Source organism: Panthera uncia, chromosome B4 (assembly GCF_023721935.1).
Source record: "Panthera uncia isolate 11264 chromosome B4, Puncia_PCG_1.0, whole genome shotgun sequence".
Classification (NCBI taxonomy): Eukaryota; Metazoa; Chordata; class Mammalia; order Carnivora; family Felidae; genus Panthera; species Panthera uncia.
The window spans coordinates 122,945,627-122,966,160 of NC_064809.1; the positions used below are offsets into that span (position 1 = coordinate 122,945,627).

Genomic DNA, 20,534 nt, shown 5'->3' on the forward strand with positions numbered 1-20,534 from the left:
GGAGTGGCTTTGTGGTCAGACCCGTCTTTTTTTTTTTTTTTTTTTTAATTTTTATTTGCATTTATTTATTTTTAAGAGACAGAGAGCACAAGTGGGGAGGGGCAGAGAGAGAAGGAGACAGAATCCGAAGCAGGCTCCAGGCTCTGAGCTGTCAGCACAGAGCCCAACGTGGGGCTCGAACTCACAAACCGTGAGATCATGGCCTGAGCTGAAGTTGGATGCTCAACCAGCTGAGCCACCCAGGCGCCCCAGACAGACCCGTCTTGAAGAACCTCTTCCCAACAGCTGGATGACGGAGAGCAAATTACTCTCAGGCTTTCTTGCTCTCCATTTTCTCATCTGTAGAAAGACTGTAGTAATCCCTATTGCAGAGTATTATGTTACAAATTAAAATAGGTAAAGTAGTTTGCAAAGTGCCTAGTATGTAGCAAGTGCTCAATAGCTTGTAGCTAGCATCCAAACAAAATGTGCCTTCCATCCCTCATTAGTCTCTATTGAAACCGTTGCTGTTATTAAGCCCATTTGAGTTAATAAAAAGTTTCAGTCTTTTACATTCAGTGCCAACTAAGATACTGAGTCTATCTTTTTAAAGAGACGGTTCTTTGAGGCTACCATTTATTGATTAAGAAAACATGGGCCAAATGAATTTTTGTTGGTGGTACAGTTAGCAGTTGCAAACACACCCTTTTTCCTGGGTCTCCACAGAAAAGGACACTCAGGTTCTGAACTTCTGGGATCACATTTGGGGCTAGATATAAGAGATTAAATATAAATGGAAATTTTTTTCACCCCCCTTTCTGCTTTGCAAAGTATTTGACTTAACATTTTCTGTAGGAGGCAATTTTGGTTATTTTTACCTGCCTGATTGATGGCTGCAACATGGAACTTTGGTTTAATTCTAGATTTCTGAGATGTCAAGTCTCACAGGAGAATTAACTCTTCTAGCCCAGGGAAGATAGGCCCAGCCATTCTGGTCTTGGGTACCCCTGCCCAGGAAACTCCACCTGATAACAGTACATGTGGGTCTCTCTCTCTCTCTCTCTCTCTCTCTCTCTCTCTCTCTCTCTCGCCCAGGTACCATTACTATGGCATCGCGGTGAAGGAAAGCTCCCAGTATTATGATGTGATGTATTCCAAGAAAGGAGCCGCTTGGGTGAGCGAGACGGGCAAGAAAGAAGTGAGCAAACAGACGGTGGCATATTCACCCCGGTCCAAACTTGGAACGTTGCTGCCAGAGTTTCCAAATGTCAAAGATCTAAATCTGCCAGCCAGTCTGCCTGAGGAGAAGGTGACCACGTCTGAGGTGTTGCTGGGAGTGGGTGGCCCCCCTTTCTCTCTTCTCTCGCACAACGCACACAACCCCTCTCCCTCTCTTTTTCTCTCTCAGTGCAAAATGGTGAGTTTAAAAATGTAAAGATAGAAATCCGAGTAAAATGTGGACTTTAGTTAACGACAAGCCGGCTCCACGCTGACACCAGTAAGCCCGATGTGGGGCTCAAACTCACAAACCATGAGCTCATGGCCTGAGCCAAAGTCAGATGCTTAACCCATTGAGCCACCCAGGCACCCTGATTGTTATTTTATAGGATAAAGTTTATTTTCCCATGTGCTACAGAGGATGTGGTGAAACCTTAGTGCGATAGACAAAGAAATCTTTATAGGTACAGGGAATCAGATAGTTTGGGTCAAAGGGTATTTGCAGGAAATTCTGACCTACATCTCTAAGGCACCTATCTAGATGCAGCCCAGTGCAGCAGGAGGTGTTGAGCTCCCACTGTCTGCATATCACCCTGGGAGCTGGGAGCTGGGAGGCAGCGGGAACAGAGAGAGGTGTCCTGCTCCCAGCAATCTCACAGCCAAGTGGGGAGACGGATGCTTATGTCATAAGCAAACTAAGTTTATACAAAAATGAATGCATGTCTGTGTTCTGAAGCAAAAAGATTATCTGTAAATAATGCTTTAAATCTAAGAACCAGTAAATACTTTTTTTTCTCAAAGTTGCTTTCTCGCCCCCTCTCCCCCCCCCCCGCCCCTGTCAACAAACTTGCTATACTATAGCTTTAAAATTCTTGGATAAATGGAGCTGGAGATGAAGTTCTTTTGCTGGACAGACTCCAGGAAATTTCTGAAAGTCTTTTTGTGATTTTTGGCAAACACCTCTTCTTACAAGTACACACTGGGTTTTAACTTTTCCGTGTCTTAGCTGATGAGGAGAATTTCATTAATATGCCCCGCTGAACTCTACTATGTGCCAGGTGCTGTGCAAAGTGCTGGATACAGGAGGCTGAACAACATGCCATTTCTAATTTTCCCAGAGCCCATAGTCTCAGAGGTGAAGAATGGGGGAGAGAGAAACCTGTGCTTTCCACCATACCAAAGGGCAGGTGCTCCAATGGAGAAATGACGTGCAGGTGCCATGGGAGCACAGAGGAGGGAGCCCAGGGTCAGAGAGCACCACTGGTGACAGCGAGACTTACCTGGGTCTTCCAGGATGAGTGGGTGTGAAGTGAATTTCATCTCCTCAACAGGGAATAAGTGACTTGAAAACTGAAATTCCAAAGGCACAGTAATGTGTATTAATTATGCTTTTGTTGTTGATCCTCTCCCTCCCTCCCCCACTCCCCACAGGTTTCTACCTTTATTATGATGTACAGAACGCACTGTCAGAGAATACTGGACACTGTAATAAGAGCCAACTTCGATGAGGTAGGTCAACAAGCGTTGAGCTGTGGATACTCTGCATTAAAATATTATAGGAGCCGTAGCTCCTACTAGGTGCCAGACCTTGGGAAAACCCCTGATGTGCGTGAGCACCCGTAATCTTTACAGTGATCCTAGGAAGCAGGCTCTGTTGTTAGCCCATTCTGCAGACCTGCTACGAGAACAGGCAGTTGTCCTTGATCGAGCCAGCGAACTGCATCCTGTCCCGCTGGCCAACGAGGAAGACAGTTTGCAGGGATAGCATACGCCTCGTGTTGGAGATTTAGAGAAACTGAGGGAAGGCTTTCCTGTATTTTGGATTTGATCTTTTCCTGAAGCCCCGTTTGATTTTTATATTAAAATATTACAGTTAAAGAACGGAGAGGGGAAACAAGAAGGGATGAAGTAGCAGTTACGTCACCAGAGAGACAGTAAAATCTTCTTGCCTAAAATGCCATCCAAAAGAGCCTTCCTGAGGGCTGGCAAGAAGCCACACGCTTCACCCCATAAACCTGAGGGCTTTCTGTTTACAGAAAATGCTTTCAGGCCAAAAAAAACCAAAAGACAAAAAAACACAAAACCACATCCTGGCATAGGTTGTGACATTGACTTTGAGAGAGGACAGTGCAGGCTACAGAGGGGCTATAAAAAACCAGCAGCTATTGGTGGAAAAGATCCCAGAGGTTCCCCAGTGTGTGTTTCGGGGGTGTGCACTGTGGGAGACAGAAGGGTAAGAAATGACGTAAGGCACAAAATGCTCTCTCCCCCATCTTCCTCTTTCTTTTCGCCTCTGTGTCTCACAGCAGCGAACGTTTATCGAGCACCCCGCTTACTTGAGTTGACTCACGGGCTGTTCCCTCAGTCACCTGGGCAGTGGTGGTCCGGTCTCCTGCGTGCCGGCACTCGGCCCCCACACAGAGCTCCAGAAGAGATAGCGGTGTGCTGGTGGAGAAGTGCCATCCTTCCTGCTCGTGGCTTTTATTCCCGAGATTGTTCAAATCTCCCAATTCCTTCAGCAACCATTTAAGTAGATTTTTTTTTTAGAAAGAAAGAAATATCACTGCTTTCCCTCATGTTGTGGTTTGGCTATGTCTTATAATCCCAGAGATCACTGACATGAGGCCAAATGAAGGTTCATGCTCAGTGAAGACAATGCTGGCTTCTGTAACAAATAACCCCAAGTGTTAATACATTAGAAGTTTATTTCTCGTTGATGTCACAACCCATTGTGGGTGCTCACAGGGGGGAGGCTGGTTGCTGGGGGTTGTTCAGGGACCCAGGCTCCTTCCACCTTGTGGCCATACCCTGCCCTAGAGCCTTGGTGTCCTCTTTGTTCAGCTGACGGATGGGGAAGAGGAATACCGGGAAGACTACCCCCTTCTTAACCTTGCCAGCCCAGAAATAAAACATATCACTTTGCCCATATTCCATTGGCAAGAGCTGGTCGCATGGCCCCACCTTGATGCAAGGGTATCTGCTCCCTCACCAGGTAGCAGTTTACTACCACAGAAAAGGAGCTCTGAGCTCTCGTGGCCAGCTGTCCCTCTCCACCACAAATACTAAGCACAGAACTAGTGGCAGTCCTCCCTTACATTCATACGTACTTTATCCATCTCACAACTCAATCTCATCGTCTCATTATACTTAATTCCATTCATGAATCCCAACACATCAGGTATCTAATGGTACCACCCACTGCCATAGGTCTCAAGAATGGGGTGAGAAGTAAGACACAGCCTGGGGGTGGTGGTGGTGGTGGTGGGAGAAATGCACACCAGGAATTAGGATGCAGAATATATGGTGAGGGCTGAGCACTCCTGTGGGGAAAGTGCCAGACTCGGAGTGCAGGCTTTGCCATCAAAGCCTATATTGTTTGTTCTAGAGATAAAGATAAAAATATCATCCCTGCCTGTCTAATTCATAGGATTACTAGGAGGAGGAGGAGATGAGACAATGCCTAGCAAAAGCCCTTTGTAAACTATAAAAGGTCCTACAAATGCTTGCTGTTATCGTGTATGTCAACCAGAGAGTTAAAAGACCTGCTCAAGGTCACACAGTTGGTTACGGCCAAAGTCATGGCTGCAACTTGTGTCACCTGACACCAGTAGTCTAATATTCTTTCCACTCCCTTGGCAGGGATATTTGGTGGCTGTTTTTAAAATGGCTAATCAAGATGCGGTTCATTCTACCCAACCACGAAAGAATGAAGGGGGATATTTTCCCTTTGAGGGGCATGGCTTTCTCTCACAGCTGAGAAAAGTCATGAGTAAATGGATGCATGGTGGGTGCATCTGGTAGACCTTGGCATTGTAGTTTGTTTCCAGTCTTCACGATCTTTAAGGGTTGAGATTGTAACTAATGCTGGTATCCCATTCTTAAATTACCTTCCTTATTTGCTGGTGCATTGTCTCCTACCATCACAGTGTAAGCCCTTGAGGGCAGGGACCTTATCTGGCTTGTTTACTACACTATCCATGTAAGCCATACTCTTAAGGTCCCAGTAAATATTTATTGGGTGGATGAGTGTATGGAAGGTTGGGGTGGGTGGGTGGGTAGGTGGATGGGTGGATGGATGGATGGATGCATGGATGGATGGATGGATGTAAAGATATCATAGACTTGTAGCATTGTCAAGAGAGTACACAGAGCCCCGGTCTGCGTGTAGGGGACTCCCTGCAAAGCGTTTTCCAGACTGCATTGCAAGAAGAGCTGTAAAGTCAGAGTGTCTTGTGTTTGAGTCCCAAATCCACCACTTACCAGCCTGTGACCTTGAGCAAGGTACTTAACCCTTCTGAGCCTCAATTTCTTTTGCTATAAAATGGAGACAATAATTATAGCTATGTAAGAATTCATGTAAGGTTCTGATATTAAAATCAGAGCATAATAAATAGTAGGTATTTTGGTGACTAGTGTTTTGTTGAGATCCTTTCAATGCTGTAGCAATTAAGTGCCCCCGATCAGAAGCTATCAGATGTGTTTCCACAAGCTGCCAATATATTCATAATGAAGTAAATATGGATATGGAAAAGAAATAGAAAATTTACGTGGCTATTCTTAAGAATACCTTAAGGAAATCATCTCCTGATGTGTCACTGAGACAAGAGAGAAAGGGCTGAGAGTTCGGGGGGCTGAGGCAGATAATCCAAGAAACTTTAGATAATGCTATTCCATCATTTGCCTCTGATGATTTCACCACTTAGGCTTACCAGGAGTAAGAAAACCTTCTCCCTTTTGGCTGATAATGAGTTTCCATTTGTTAGATGCCTACCCACTGCCATGCATTTCTCCTCAGCGACTTTATTGCATCCTAGTACGGGGTAGACCTCATTGTCTCCGTTTCATAACAGCTGATAGCTCTCACATGTATATATTTAGGCCTGAGCTCCAGATTCAGTTGACTTGACATCCAACCTAACATGGTCAAATCAGAGCTCTAATTTTCCACCTGAGTTTGTTTTTCCCATCTCAGACTGCCACCACCACCCATCTGATTGCTCAAGTCATGAGGCTTGATGCTTCTCTTTCCCTTGCCCTTCATATCCAGTCCCTTGGGAGGTCCCACCAGCCCCACCTCCTGCTAGAACGCCATGTCTGTCCATTTCACACCCAACTTCCAAGTCCCTGCTCTTGAGCTTTCCACTCTTCTCCCTCCTTCCTTTTCCTTCCCACTCCAAAGAACCAATACCTTTGGACGTTAAATAGCCTGAAATGTGGAGAGTAGAAAGGGAGGTCAAAACTGGCTAACACCCCCCGCCCCTCTCAAAAGGCTGCTCAGGAGACTGAGGACCGATCAGGGCTCCCTATGCAACTTGAGCAGGCTTGAAACAGACAGATGCCTGCTAAAGACTGATTTTCCACAGCTTTGTTTTAACCTACACAGCTGCTGATCTTTTCCAGAATTTCTGTTTGAAATTGACTGCTCACATATAAAAAAGGAGTTGGGCTGCATGCACAGAGAGCTAAGAAAGACAAATGAATTCAGAATCTACCAAATCGTAGGAATCAACTGGGCAGAGCTTCTTAGGTAGTGTTGGAAGGGCAGGCAGGAAGGTCCAGAACTCGGCCTGAGGATGATGCTCAGGGACAAGCTGGGATCAGGGAATAGTAGTCCTGGAGAGAGAAAGCACCTTTTCCAAGAGGCCTGGCCACCTCCTAGCTAAGGCCAAAAGAGGAGTCAACCACCAGGTGTCCCAACGATAGATGAGCAGAGCCACAGTGGGAATCCTGGCTGGGTGACACTTAGACAAGGGGTCATAACTGCTTCAGGCAGTCCATGGATTTCTTGGGCCTGGTAGTGGTAGTGTCTCCATGATGCAATAACAACCACCACCACTACCCTTTATTAAGTATCTGCTGTGTGCCAAGCACTAAAATAAGTACTTTTGGGGGAATCTTTACCAAAACCTATGCAGTAAATACTACTTTTATTATAATTTCACAGGTAAGGAAGCTTAGCTATCTCTGAACTTGGAGATATTACTATACCGCTGGTTGGTAGTGGAGCCAGAGTTGGAACTCTGGAAGATAGTCTTCACTCATCTGGATTTTCTGTTTTGATTTTTGATCTGGCTGAATACTTTGCAGTATTTTCACTATTGCAGAATAAATGGAACTGTGACTTAGTTGCACAGTTTACAAACCTGAGGTTCATTCACCACTTTGATCATGGTTTTGATCATCAACCACCATTTGCCCCCTAGGGAGTCAGGGGGTATGCTTTTCACCCCAATTCTTATCCCCCAAGCCTCCCACCATCCAGCGCAGGCTGTGAATGTCAGGGAAGGCCTGCCCAGACGAGGTGGAGCTCAGGTCACCAGGCTGGAGTCTGAGGTCGCCTGATCAGAGGAAAGCAAGACCCCAGTCCTGAGAGGGGCCTGAAGGACACCGCAAGCCACCAGGGCCAGGGCAGGAAGCTGGGGGGTGAGCAGCAGTCCAAGGATAGAGATGGGTTTCAGGAGTGGAGAAGAAGGCCAGTAACCATGAGAGGAACAAACTAGCCACGAGACAGATTGGCGGAAAGACTGAGGCAGATGGGGGCTCCACCTCATCCATTCCCTCCCTTGCTGTCTGGATTCGGACAAATAAGTTAATATCTCTGCCAAATGGAAGTAAGGATTCTCAGCCGTGGTAGAATTACAAGTGCTAAGTGAGAGAACCAGTACAAAGTACCAGGCATATAGTAGTCACAAATAAATAAAGCCAATGCCTGGCGTAACACCACCTCCAAAGTGTTAGACTAAATTGTCTTTTGTGTTGAATCAGGGGTGGATAGGGAACCAGGAATGTGGATAAATGCTACCTGTGGGGGTTCGAGAGTCCCCATCCATGGGAGAAAGAAGGACACGTGGTCCAGGAACCAAGTCGAGCCTATGAGAATTCACAAAAATTCAGTAATTTGTCCCCTGTCTTCAAGACGAGCCACTCCCCAGTGTTAGTTAAACTCCAGGTATTTTTAATGTTATCATATACAGCAGTTAACCATCTTTGCTGTTTCCCTTCACTTCCCTTCTCTTGTCCCACACCTCAGGCCCCCCTGCCCTGCTCTCTCCCTGGTGTCCATCTCACATAGTAAAAGACGGACGTATACAGGCCACCGAAGAGTTCTCTGCCTTAGACATTGACTCTGCTGCTTGCTCACCCAACAGCACAGCTGCAGCTCCTGCTGTCATCAAGTTAATAATGCACTCTTGAGTGCCTACTGTATTTCCATTCTGTACTAGTGTTTGGGGTTGGGTGCCCACGTAGCTTACTGCTCACATACCACCATCTAGCATCCCATAGTGGCAGCTACCGGCCAGGGCTCTTTGGGGAAGTGGAGGAATTTGGAGAGGAAGAGGCTCCAGCATTTTATTCCATTTTTAGTGCACACATTTGAATCGGGAGTCTTGTTTGTGGCACCCATTTTCCTCCCTCCCAGATACATTCCTTTTACCAGCAATCCCACATCATCTCCTTCTTTCTGAGAACCCCCAGAGGTCACCAACTGGCCCAAAGAATAGTGAGTACAGTGCTCTGAGCTCATTAAGAACAATATCCCTTTAACTTTTCCTAGACCATGGTGAGCATGAAGGGGTTGATGGGTTATTGTACTGTTCCTCTCTCCCAGGGCAGAGTAGCCCCCAGGCTGCCAGGCCAGGTGGTTCTGCAGCAGTGGGCACGGGACACAGGGGGACTGGGCCGGGGGTGGGGGTGGGGGGAGACTCTGGACAGGGCCTCCTGTGCCACAGCAGGGGACGCAGAGGACCCCACTGCAGACTAGTGGGGTCCCAGGCCCTGTCGGGAGAACCTTCTGTAACCTCATGATTTTTTTCTGTGGACTGATACAGGTTCAAAGTTTCCTCCTGCACTTTTGGCAAGGAATGCCGCCCCACATGCTTCCCGTGCTGGGCTCCTCCACGGTGGTGAACATCGTCGGTGTGTGTGACTCCATCCTCTACAAAGCTATCTCGGGGGTGCTGATGCCCACCGTGCTGCAGGCATTACCTGACAGGTGGGCACGCTTCTTCCCGTCTCCCCTCATGACTGGTCCACAGACTCACCGTTCCTGCCTCTCTTTCACTGAACATGATCCCTCGCTGTCCAGGGGTCTCCCTTTAAAGACCATTAACACTGGGGTCTTAAGATTTCAGTTTTATTTATAATTTTTAATGCAAATAAATATTTTAATATTTTGAACCATTTGTATGGTTCAAAATTCAAAAAGCATAGTAGAGTATATAGTGAAAAGTCTCCCTCCATAGACTCCTGTTCCCCAGGACACCCCGGGCCCCTCTATATAGCATCAAATATAGTCATTTTCTTGGGGAATGGGGTCCGTCCAGATCTGCTGTGCACATACAACCAATGCATCCAACATGCTCTTTTTCACTGAAACAGAAATATACTATATTACAATGTTCTGTATAATATAGAGCAATATAATAATAGTCTTGGAGTAAAATACAGAACAGTAAAAACAGTCTGGGAGCTTATACTGGGGCTTCCAGGCCCCTCCAGATCACTCCCTACTGTGCCCCATGCTGCCTCCTGCCCTGGGGCTGGACCAAATGCAGCGCCTCTGGAAGGGCTCCTTTCCTGTGGCTTCCAGCTGGGCTCAGCCAGTGGGGAGAGTAGAGGGAGGGAGACAGATTCTGTCTCCATCCCCATGAGGTCACCTCGGGCTGGCCGTGTCCATCCATAGGCCTCTGGGGCCTTCCAGCCTACCACCAGATTCAAATTCTTCCGGAGTGCCTTGTGCTTAGGTTGGAAGTTTTTCCTTTAGACATGGGGTGGGTGAGAGCTTGCTGCTGTCTCCAATGGCAACTGTCTCCCTTCTGGGCTCCTACATGCCTGTCAACACCTGCTTGACTTGTCCCTTGTAAATAAACTCTCCGATTTTGAACGGCATCTATTTCTTGTTGGGACTGTTCGAGAACATTTCCAATCAGTCTGTAAAGAGGTTTTATTCTTTTTTATGCCTGCGTACTGTTCCACTGTACTGAATTCAGTGAGTTGTCTTCATGTTTCCAGTCTTGTTTCACTACAGATTAACACCGTGATGAATGATGTTTGAAGGACATTCTTTTTCTGGGTGGAGTGCATTAGCTTCCCGGGGCTGCGGCAGCAAAGTAGCATAAACTGGGTGGCTTAAAACAGCGGTAAGGAATTCTCTCACAGTTTTGGAGGCCAGGAGTCTGAAATCAAGGCAGGAGTGGTTCCTTCCAGGGACTGTGAGCGAAGATCTACTCCATGCCTCTCTCCTAGCCTCCAGTGGTGGCTGGAAGTCTTGGGTGTTCCTTGGCTTATAGATGCATCCCTCCATTCTCAGCCTCCGTCTTCACATTGACTCCCACTCTTGTCTGTCTCTGTGCCTCTTATAAGGATACTTGTCATCATATTTAAGGCCCACCCAGTTAATCCAGGATCTCGTCTCAAGATCCCTAATAATCGCATCTGCAAAAAAATGTCGTCTTCACAGGTTCCGGGTGCACATTTGGTGGGGAGGGCACCACTTATCCCAATACGTGAACTGTGTGTGAGGAATAAATTCCCACAGGGCTGAATTTCTAGCTCAAAGGGTATGTGACTTGAAACTTTTCTCCGTGAAGTTGTAATGTGTTTTTCTCTTGTTATGAGTGAAATTGAGTATCTCTTTATATTTTAAGAGCAATTTCTATTTTCTTTCCTATGAACTCTCAGTTTTTTAATTTTTATTTTTATTTTCAAGTTAGTTAGCATACAGTGTAGTCTTAGCTTCAGGAGTAGAACCCAGTGATTCATTTCTTACATATGACACCCCGTGCTCATCCCCAAAAGTGCCCTCCTTAATGCCTGTCACCCATTTAACCCCCCCCCCAGCAACCCTCAGTTTGTTGTCTTTATTTAAGAGTCTCTTGTGGTTTGCCTCCCTCTCTGTTTTTATCTTTTTTTTTCCTTCCTTTCCCTTATGTTCATCTGTTGAGTTTTTTAAATTCCACATATGAATGTAATCATGTGATATCTTTCTCTGGCTTATTTCACTTAGCATAATACCCTCTAGTTCCATCTACATTGTTGCAAGTGGCAAGATTCCATTCTTTTTCGTTGCCAAGTAGTATTCCACATATTTTTTATCCTTTCTTCAGTCTATGGACACTTGGGCTCTTTCCATAATTTGGCTATTGTTGATAGCACTGCTATAAACATTGGGGTGCATATGCCCCTTCGAATCTGCATTTTTGTATCCTTTGGATAAATTCCTAGTAGTATAGTTGCTGGGTTGTAGAGTAGTTCTATTTTTAATTTTTTGAGGAACCTCCATACTGTTTTCCAGAGTGCCTGCACCAATTTGAACTCAGTTCTTATCCTTTGATTATTTTTCTATTTGGTGGTTGATGTTTTTCTCATTGATTTTTAGGAGCTGTTTATTTATTAGATGTAGTAACCATTTCTCTGTATTAAGAATTGCAATTTTTTTCTCATTTTGTTTTCATTCTTTGGTCTTTGCCTCACAGAAATGTAGTTATATGTATCAACCCTTGTTTTTATGGCTTCTGGATTTTGTGTCATAGTTTTTAAAGTCCTCCCCACTCCAATGATTAACTAATTTTCCCATGGTTTATCCCACTAACTTTATGGTTTAATTTTGTACTTTTGAATTTTTGTTCAATTTGGAATTCATCCTGGTCTAGGATGTAAAATGTGGCTTTATTTTCTCCTCAGCAGCTATCCTGTTCTCCCAACACCATATGTTAATTATTCCATCTTTTCTTCATAGATTTGAGATGTCTCTTTTTTTATATAATAAATTCTGTATGTATTAAGGGCTATTTCTGGACTTCCTATCCTATGCCATTGATATTTCTATACATTCATGTCCCAGGGTCACTCTGTTTTAAGTTTTGTGCTTTTATTTTATTTTTTTAATTTTTAAAAAAATTTTTTTAACATTTATTTATTTTTGAGACAGAGACAGAGCATGAGCAGGGGAGGGTCAGAGAGAGAGGGAGACACAGAATCCGAAACAGGCTCCAGGCTCTGAGCTGTCAGCCCAGAGCCCGATGCGGGGCTCGAACTCACGGACCATGAGATCATGACCTGAGCCGAAGTGGGACGCCCAACCGACTGAGCCACCCAGGCACCACTAGTTTTGTGCTTTTTAAACATATTTAATATTTAGTAGGACTAGCTCCTCATACTTACTTTCCTTTTTAAAACCATTTTCCTATTATTATCACTTATTTTCCCGTATGAACTACTTTGCCATCAGTTTGTCTATTTCAATATATAGACATATGTAGCACTTACACATGTATTCTTATTGAGATTACATTACATTTAGAAATCAATTTAGGAAAAAGTGTATATTAATGATATTGAGAATTCCTAATGGGAAACATAGTTTGCCTTGACATTTATCCTGATCTTTAATGTTGTGACTGCAGGAGTATTGCAGATGTTTTTTCATATAAATTTTACACATTTTAAAAATTTATTCTTAGATGTTTATCTTTTTGATGCTAGTGTGAACGTGTTCTTTTCCTCCATAGCTCTTGATGGGTGGTGGGTTGTGTATATGAAAGCTACTGGTATCTGTGTGTTCTATTTTGAGCTGGCCATGTCAAGCTTATCTTGTTGTATTTATTTTTTGAGGTTCTCTTAGACTTTCCATGTTTAGAATCCTATCATCTACAAATACAGATAATTTTACCACTGTTTTTCTAATTTTTATACCTCTCATTTATTTCTCTTGTCTAGTTACGTTGACTTATACCTCAAGAACATGTTGAAGTTCTCAACTTTAATGAAAATGCATGTAGTTTCTTCATTAAACATCATGTGGGCTTTTGGATTAAGACTGACGTATTTTATCCTATTAAGGAATGTCTATCTTTTTAAAATTCATTAAATATTTTATCAAGAAGCGTTGTTGAATATTATCCAGTGGTTTTCATCATCTATGGAAATTACTATTTTACTCATCTCCTAATATTGAACCATTCTTGCATTCCTAGAATAAACTCCACTTACTCACTGTATATATTCTTTAATATGCTACAGGATTTTATTTGCTAATGTTTTACGTAGAGTCTCTGCATCAAAATCATAAAGTGAGATTGGTCTGCAATTTTCTTTTTGTGTTTGATCTTCATTAGTTGTTGGTATCAATGTTTTTCTTGCTTTGTGAAAGAAATGTGGAAGCTTCTCTCCACCCCCTTTTTTCTCTAAGCTCTGACACACTTTAAATAGCATTGAAATGATTTGCTCTTGGAGACACACATAATTAATTCCCCTTTGAAGGCATCTGGGTGTAGTGTTTTGTGGGAGTAAATCTTTGAATTTTTCTTTTTTTTTTTTCTATAGTAATTGGTTAGTTTCAATTTTCTATCTTCTCTGAGGTAAGTTTTGTTAAATTATATCTTCCTAGAAAATGTCCACTTCTAGATCTTTAAATTTATTTGCTTGGGGTTGGGCAAAGTGAGTCTATAGACTCATTGAGTTTCCTCTGTGTCTGTGATTATTTCTGCGTTACTATGTTTTAGGTTGTAGAGGTGTACTTCCTGCTGCTATTTTGTGATTAAGTTACCTGTTTTGTCTTATTTTTTTCAAGGAACATACCCTTGGATATATTTATTGGTGCTATTACTCTTTATTTTTTTCCAATACATCGATTTCTTTTATTTAACTCATTTCTTTTACTTTCTTAAGCTTACTCTGTTCTTCGTGTATTCAACAAATATTTTATTGAATGCCCACTATATAGTTGTTTTATCAGTGACCAAAAACAACTGACAAAAAAAATAGATGCTGATTTACTTACTTTCTTTCATTCTTGTTTAATAACATAGATATTTCAGGGTTAGGTCTTTCTTTGAGCACTGTTTTACCTGTATCCCATAGTTTTCGAGACGTAATATTTTAACGTCATTATTTTCTAGGTATTTTGCAACTTTGGATTGGAGTTCCTCTATGTCCTAAGAACTTTAAAAGAGGACTTTAAAACTTCCAATTGTTAGGAGCTATTACCTTCTACTTATGCTATTCATTTTAGCCTTTATTGAGTAGGGATTGTTTTCTGAACTGTTTCTTCTTTTGAGGTTTTATTTGTTGTCTAATATATGGTCAATTTTGTGCCACTTGGAAAGAAGAAACACTGTCTGCATTCAAAGTACAGACTTTGACATATATGTATTTGGGTCAACATTGTTGTTACTAAGTTCTCCTTTGTCTTAGTGCTGTCCACTTAGACTGTTATGGATCAAGATAGGTAAATAAGTTTTAAGACTTACTGCTAATGTGTGCTAACCTATTTCACCTTGGATCTCCTATAATTTTTGTTTTTGAATATTGATGCTATGTTATATGATGGCTTGATATTTCTAGCTGCTTTATCTTCAATGTGAACAACAGCTTCATTATGAATTGTGACATCTTCATTGTAAATTGTACTCTTGGCATTATAAAGTCTAATTGAAATTTTTTTTGGCCAACAATTTAGCTTGTCTGATACTAAGATCATTACCTCTATTTTCTCTTTGTTTTCATCTGTCCCAAATGCATTTGCCCATCTTTTTATATTTAACCTTTATAACTTGCTTATATACAGAACCATTTAGAATTTGTTTTATAGTTCAATCAGATTTTTTTCTCTTATTAAAAAGGTCTAGCCCAATTACATTTACTGATACAATAGATACTTTTGTTCTTAGTTCTATCATTTCATTTTATATTGTTACGTATATGTTTATAGCTGTTTATTTCATTTTATTTTTGAAATTCAGGTTTATTTGGAGTATACTTTATATATAGTAACATTCACCATTTTTAGTGTATACAGCTGATCTTTGAACAACACAGGGACTAGAGGTGCCAAACCCCTGTGCAGTCAAAAATTTGCATATAACTTTTGACTCCTCCAAAGCCCAAGTACTAATAGTCTACTGTTGACCAGAAGCCTTACCAGTAATACAAGCAGGCGATTAAACATATTTTTGTCTGCTCTGTGTATTACGTACAGTATTTTTACAATAGAGTAAGAGAGACGAAAATGCTGTTAAGAAAATTACAAGGAATGGGCACCTGGGTGGCTCAGTTGGCTAAGTGTCCAACTCTTGGTTTCGGCTCAGGTCGTGATCTCACAGCTTTGTGGGTTTTAGCCCTGCATTGGGCCTGTGCTGGCAGAATGGAGCCTGCTTGGGATTCTCTCTCTCTCTCTCTCTCTCTCTGTCTCTGTCTCTGTCTCTGTCTCTGTCTCTGTCTCTCTGCCCCTCCCCTCCCCCCCACTTGTGCTATCTCTATGTCTCCCAAATAAATAAACTTTTAAAAAAAGGAAAATCATAAGGAAGAGAAAATAAATTTACTGTATTTATTGAAAATCAATTCATATGTAAGTGTGTTCACTTAGTTCACAAGTTCAAGGGTCAACTGTACGATTGAAACATAGAACAATTTCATCACTTTAAAAACTTTTCTCATGCCCCTCTTATTCCCACTGCCATCGCCTGATAACCACTTACCACTCAGTGTTTGCATGGCATGCCTTTTCCCACCCTGTTACTCTGTGTCTTCATAGTTAGAGTAGATCTCGCGTAGCCAACGTATAGTGTGAGCTCCTGCTTCTTCACCTGGTCTGACAATTCCCAGTTTTAGTTGCTATGTCTATGCCTTCATATTTAATGTGAATTGCATTTAATGTTATTAATGATACGGTTGATTAAAATTTTCCACCTCGCTAGTTGTTTTCTAGTAGTTCCTTCCGTTTTTATCCTTTTTTCCCCTGTTTTTGTGCCTAGTTTTAGGTTAATTTTTTAAAAATCGTTCTGTTTTATCTCCATAATCAGACTGTTTCTTAGATCTCTTTTAAAAATTGTTTTAGTGGATGCCTCTGGGTTTGTAGATCTTCGTTATTCACAGCCTACCTTCGGGTCGTATCATACTGCGCCTCATGGACTGCAGGGACCTCACAGCAGTCTACCTCCAGTTCATTCTCTCATTTTTTATGCCGTTGCTTTCACACATTTTCGTCTTGTAGATGCTCTACACTCACAGGTGTTACTGTTTTTGGTTTAGATAATTCACCTTTGGAGTGGTTAAAGATTCAGAAGACGGTCTTTTAAATTTACTGTCATCCTAGTGATTTCTGAGCCTCATTTCTTTGTATAAAATCCTGGTTTCTGTGTTTGATGAGATTATAATATCCCCCTGCCTGAAGAGTTGTCTAAAACATTTCTAGTATTGCAGGTCTGGTGCTAATGAATCATCTCAGCTTTTGTTGGTCTGAAAAAGTCATTATTTCTCTTTCATTTTTGAAAGATGCTTTCAGTGGGTATGGTGTCCTGGATTCAAAGTTTTCTGTTTGGTTTTATGTTCAGCACTTTAAAGATTTCAACCGTTCATTTTCCGGCTTGCATGTTTACCTTTGTACATCTTTTCTGCTTTGTATACAATGTGCCTTTTTTCCTCTGGCTGCCTTTGGGATTTTTTCTACCTTTGGTTTTAGCTGTTTGAATATGATGTGTCTAGTTAACCCTGCTTGAGATTTTCTGAACTTCTTGGATCTGTTTGCTTTGATGTGTTTCATTATTGTTGGAAAACTCCCTGCCATTATCTTCTGCTCTGTGTTTTCTCCCTTTTCTCCTTCTGTGATTAAGCTTACATGCATGTCAGACCATTTGACACTGTCCCACAACTGTCTTGGATGCTCTGTTTAACTTTTTTCACTCGTTTTGTGTTTTGGTTAGATTCATTTTTATTGGCCTATCTTCAGGCTTACTGATTTTTTTCTAGCATATGTCGACTTTGCTAATGAGATTGCTGAAGGCATTCTTCACCTCTGTTGCCATATTTTGTTTTCATTTTCTAACATTTCATTTGATGGCTTTTTATTATTTCTGTGTTGCTGCTGAAATTCCTCATCTGTTTATACTTATTGTTTATCCTTTCCATGGGAACCTTTAACATATTAATCATATTTATTTAAAAAAATTTTAGTGTTTATTTTTGAGAGAGAGAGAGAGAGAGCAGGGGAGGGGCAGAGAGAAGAGGGGGCACAGTGGATCTGAAGTGGGCTCTGTGCTGACAGCAGAGAGCCTGACGTGGGGCTCAAACTCATGAACCGTGAGATCATGACCTGAGCTGAAGTCAGACGCTCAGCTGTCTGAGCCACCCAGGTGCCCTAATGATAGTTATTTTAAATTGCCTGTTTGAAGGTTGAACAAGTTAAATTCAGCAGGCTTTTTAGGATCTCAACCCTATATCTATTTTCAGTCCTTATCTTCAAACTGAGTCTTTAGTGTGTGTAATATAACCTTATTTTACATATAATCTGAGCCAATGAAAAGCTCAGAATGGCTACTAAAATACATCACAGACCAAAACAAGAGTCTGATCTTAGGTCAGTCCTTATTCATTTGGTAACAAAGGCGATTCCACTTACAGAAAACATACTACCACATTTCAAAGGTTTAAAGTTTCATTAGAAAAATTATACACAGAATAAAAAATATTTTTTTCAAGAATAATGGTATTATTTCATTCATCAAATTCATTTAAAACATGAGTTACAGTACAGAAAGAGAAATGACAGCATAGTTGTATACAACCAACTGATCTGCAAAACCAGTCTCTTAAAAACAACACACCGTATGGTTTTAATAAAAGGCAACTACAGTTCCATTTAAAAAAAAATAAAATAAAAAATAAATAAATAAATTGCCTGTTCGATAGTCAGGTTCTCTTCATGCCTTTATCTCTTGAGAGTGGATTCTTTTTCTTTTTAAAATTTGTATTATTTTTATCATTTATTTGTATTATTTTATCTAAAAATATGTATTACTCCAATTTGTTGGATTATGGTTGACATACAATGTTATATTAGTTTCAGGCATCCGACACAGTGACTGGGCAGTTCTGTACATTATGCAGCACTCACCCCAGTAAGTGTAGTTACCACCTGTCACTGTACAATGTTCTTAAGATATTATTGACTATATTCTCAATGCTGTACTTTTCACCCCTGTGACTTACTTGCTTTGTAACTGGAAGTTTGTACATGTTAATGCCCTTCACCTATTTTGCCTATCCTTCCCATACCCCTCCCCTCTGGCGACCACCAGTGTGTTCTCTGTATTTATGACTCTGTTTCTGGTTTTTTATTTGTTTTCTTTTTCAGATTCCACATATAAGTGAAATCATATGGTATTTGTCTTTTACTGTCTGTCTTATTTCACTTAACATAATATTCTCTAGGGTCATGCATTTTGTTGCAAATGGCAAAATCTCACTCTTTTTTATGGCTAAGTAATACTCTGTTGTGTATATATACCACATCTTCTTTATTTGTTTATTTATTGATGGACACTTGGGTTGCGTCCATACCTTGGCTATTGTAAATATGCTGCAGTGAACACAGAGTTAGTGTTTTCATTTTGGGTAAACACCCAGCAGTGGAATTTTTTACTGAATTGTGTGGTATTTCTATTTGTAATTTTCTGTGGAATCTCCATACTGTTTTCCACAGTGGTTGCATTAATTTATACTCCCACCAACAGTGCAGAGGGTTCCCTTTGCTACATATCTTCACCAGCACTTTTTAGTTTTTGCTTTTTTGATACTAGCCATTGTGACTGGCATAAGGTAATATTTCATTGTGGTTTTGATTCGCATTTCCTTGATGATTAGTGATGTTGAACATCTTTTCCTGTACCTGTTGCCACCTGTATATTTCCTTTGAAAAATGTCTATTCAGGTCTGCTTATTTTTAATCAGATTGTCTGATTTTTGGTGTTGAGTTGTATATGTTCTTCACATATTTTGGATATTGACCCCTTATTGGGTATGCCATTTGTAAATGTCTTCCTCCATTAAGTAAGTTGCCTTTTGTTTTGTCGATGGTTTCCTTTGCTGTGCAAAAGTTTATTTTTGCTTTTGTTTCCCTTGTCTGAGGAGACATATCCATAAATGTATTGAATGTCCAAGAGCTTACTACCTAGGTTTTCTTTTAGTAGTAATTCAGGTCTCATATTTAGGTCTTTAATCCATTTTGAGTTTATTTTTGTGTATGTGGTAAGAAAGTAGTCCAGTGTCATTCTTTTGCATGTAGCTGTCTTGTTTTCCCAACACCATTTGTTGAAAAAACTGTCTTTTGCCCATTGTATATTCTTGCCTCCTTTGTCATAGATAAATTGACCATATGAGTGTGGGCTTATTTCTGACTCTCCCTCCTGTTGCATTGATCTATATGTCTATTTTGTGCCGGTACCTTACCGTTTTGATTACTTTAGCTTTGTGTAGTATACTTTAACATCCGGGATTGTGGTACCTCCAGCTTTGTTCTTCTTTCTCAAGATTGCTTTGGCTGTTTGGGATCTTCTGTTTTCCACACAAATTTTAGGATTATTTGTTCAAGTTCTCTGAAAATTACTATTGGCATTTTGATAGAGATTGCATTCAATCTATAGATTGCTTTAGGTAGTATGGACATTTTAACAATATTAATTCTTCCAGCCCGTGAGCATGTGTTTCTTTATATTTGTTTATATTGTGTTCTGCTTCTTCCATTATTGTTTTATAGTTTTCAAAGTACAGGTCTTTCACTTCCTTGGTCAAGTTTATTCCTAGGTATTTTATTCTGTTTTGTGCAATTGTAAATGGAATTGTTTTGTTAGTTTGTTTTTCTGCTACTTCATTATGAGTGTATAGAAATGCAACAGATTTCTGTATATTGATTTTGTGTCCTATAACTTACTGAATTCATTTATTCTAATAGTTTTATGGTGGAATCTTTAGGGTTTTCTATACATAGTATCATGTCATCTGCAAATAGGGACAGTTTAACTTCTACTTCACAATTTGGATGCCTTTTATTTCTTTCTCTCATCTGATTGCTATGGCTAGGATTTCCTGTACTTTGTTGAATAAAAGTGAGAGTGAACATCCTTGTCTTATTCTTGATCTTAGAGGAAAAGCTTTCAGTTTTTCACTATTGAGTATGATGTTAGCTGTGGATTGGTCATTTATGGCCTTTATTATGTTGATGTATGTTTCCTCTAAACCCCACTTTGTTGAGAGTTTTTTTTTTTTATCATGAATGGATGTTGAATTTTTCAAATGCTTTTTCTGCATCTATTCAGATGTTCATATCGCTTTTATCCTTCATTTTGTTAATGTGATGTGTCACTTTGATTGGTTTGTGTATACGGAACCACCTTTGCATCTTGGCAATAAATCCCACTTGATCATGGTGAATGATTGTTAACGTATTGTTGAATGTAGTTTGCTAATATTTTGTTAAGGATTTTTGCATCTGTATTCATCGGGGATGCTGGCCTGTAGTTTTCTTTTTTGGTAGTGTCTGTCTGGTTTTGGTATCAGGGTAA

The 20,534-nt window shown here is 41.0% G+C and overlaps 1 protein-coding gene across 1 annotated transcript in view; it reads left to right on the forward strand.

Moving 5' to 3' along the window:
• Window positions 1–20,534, forward strand: part of RFX4 (regulatory factor X4) — an 80,287-nt gene that overhangs the window by 1,010 nt on the left and 58,743 nt on the right. The window contains exons 2-4 of the mRNA XM_049626231.1: window positions 1,075–1,288; window positions 2,629–2,706; window positions 9,027–9,190. Of these exons, the coding sequence (XP_049482188.1) occupies window positions 1,075–1,288; window positions 2,629–2,706; window positions 9,027–9,190 (456 nt within the window). The remainder of the gene's footprint in view (window positions 1–1,074; window positions 1,289–2,628; window positions 2,707–9,026; window positions 9,191–20,534) is intronic.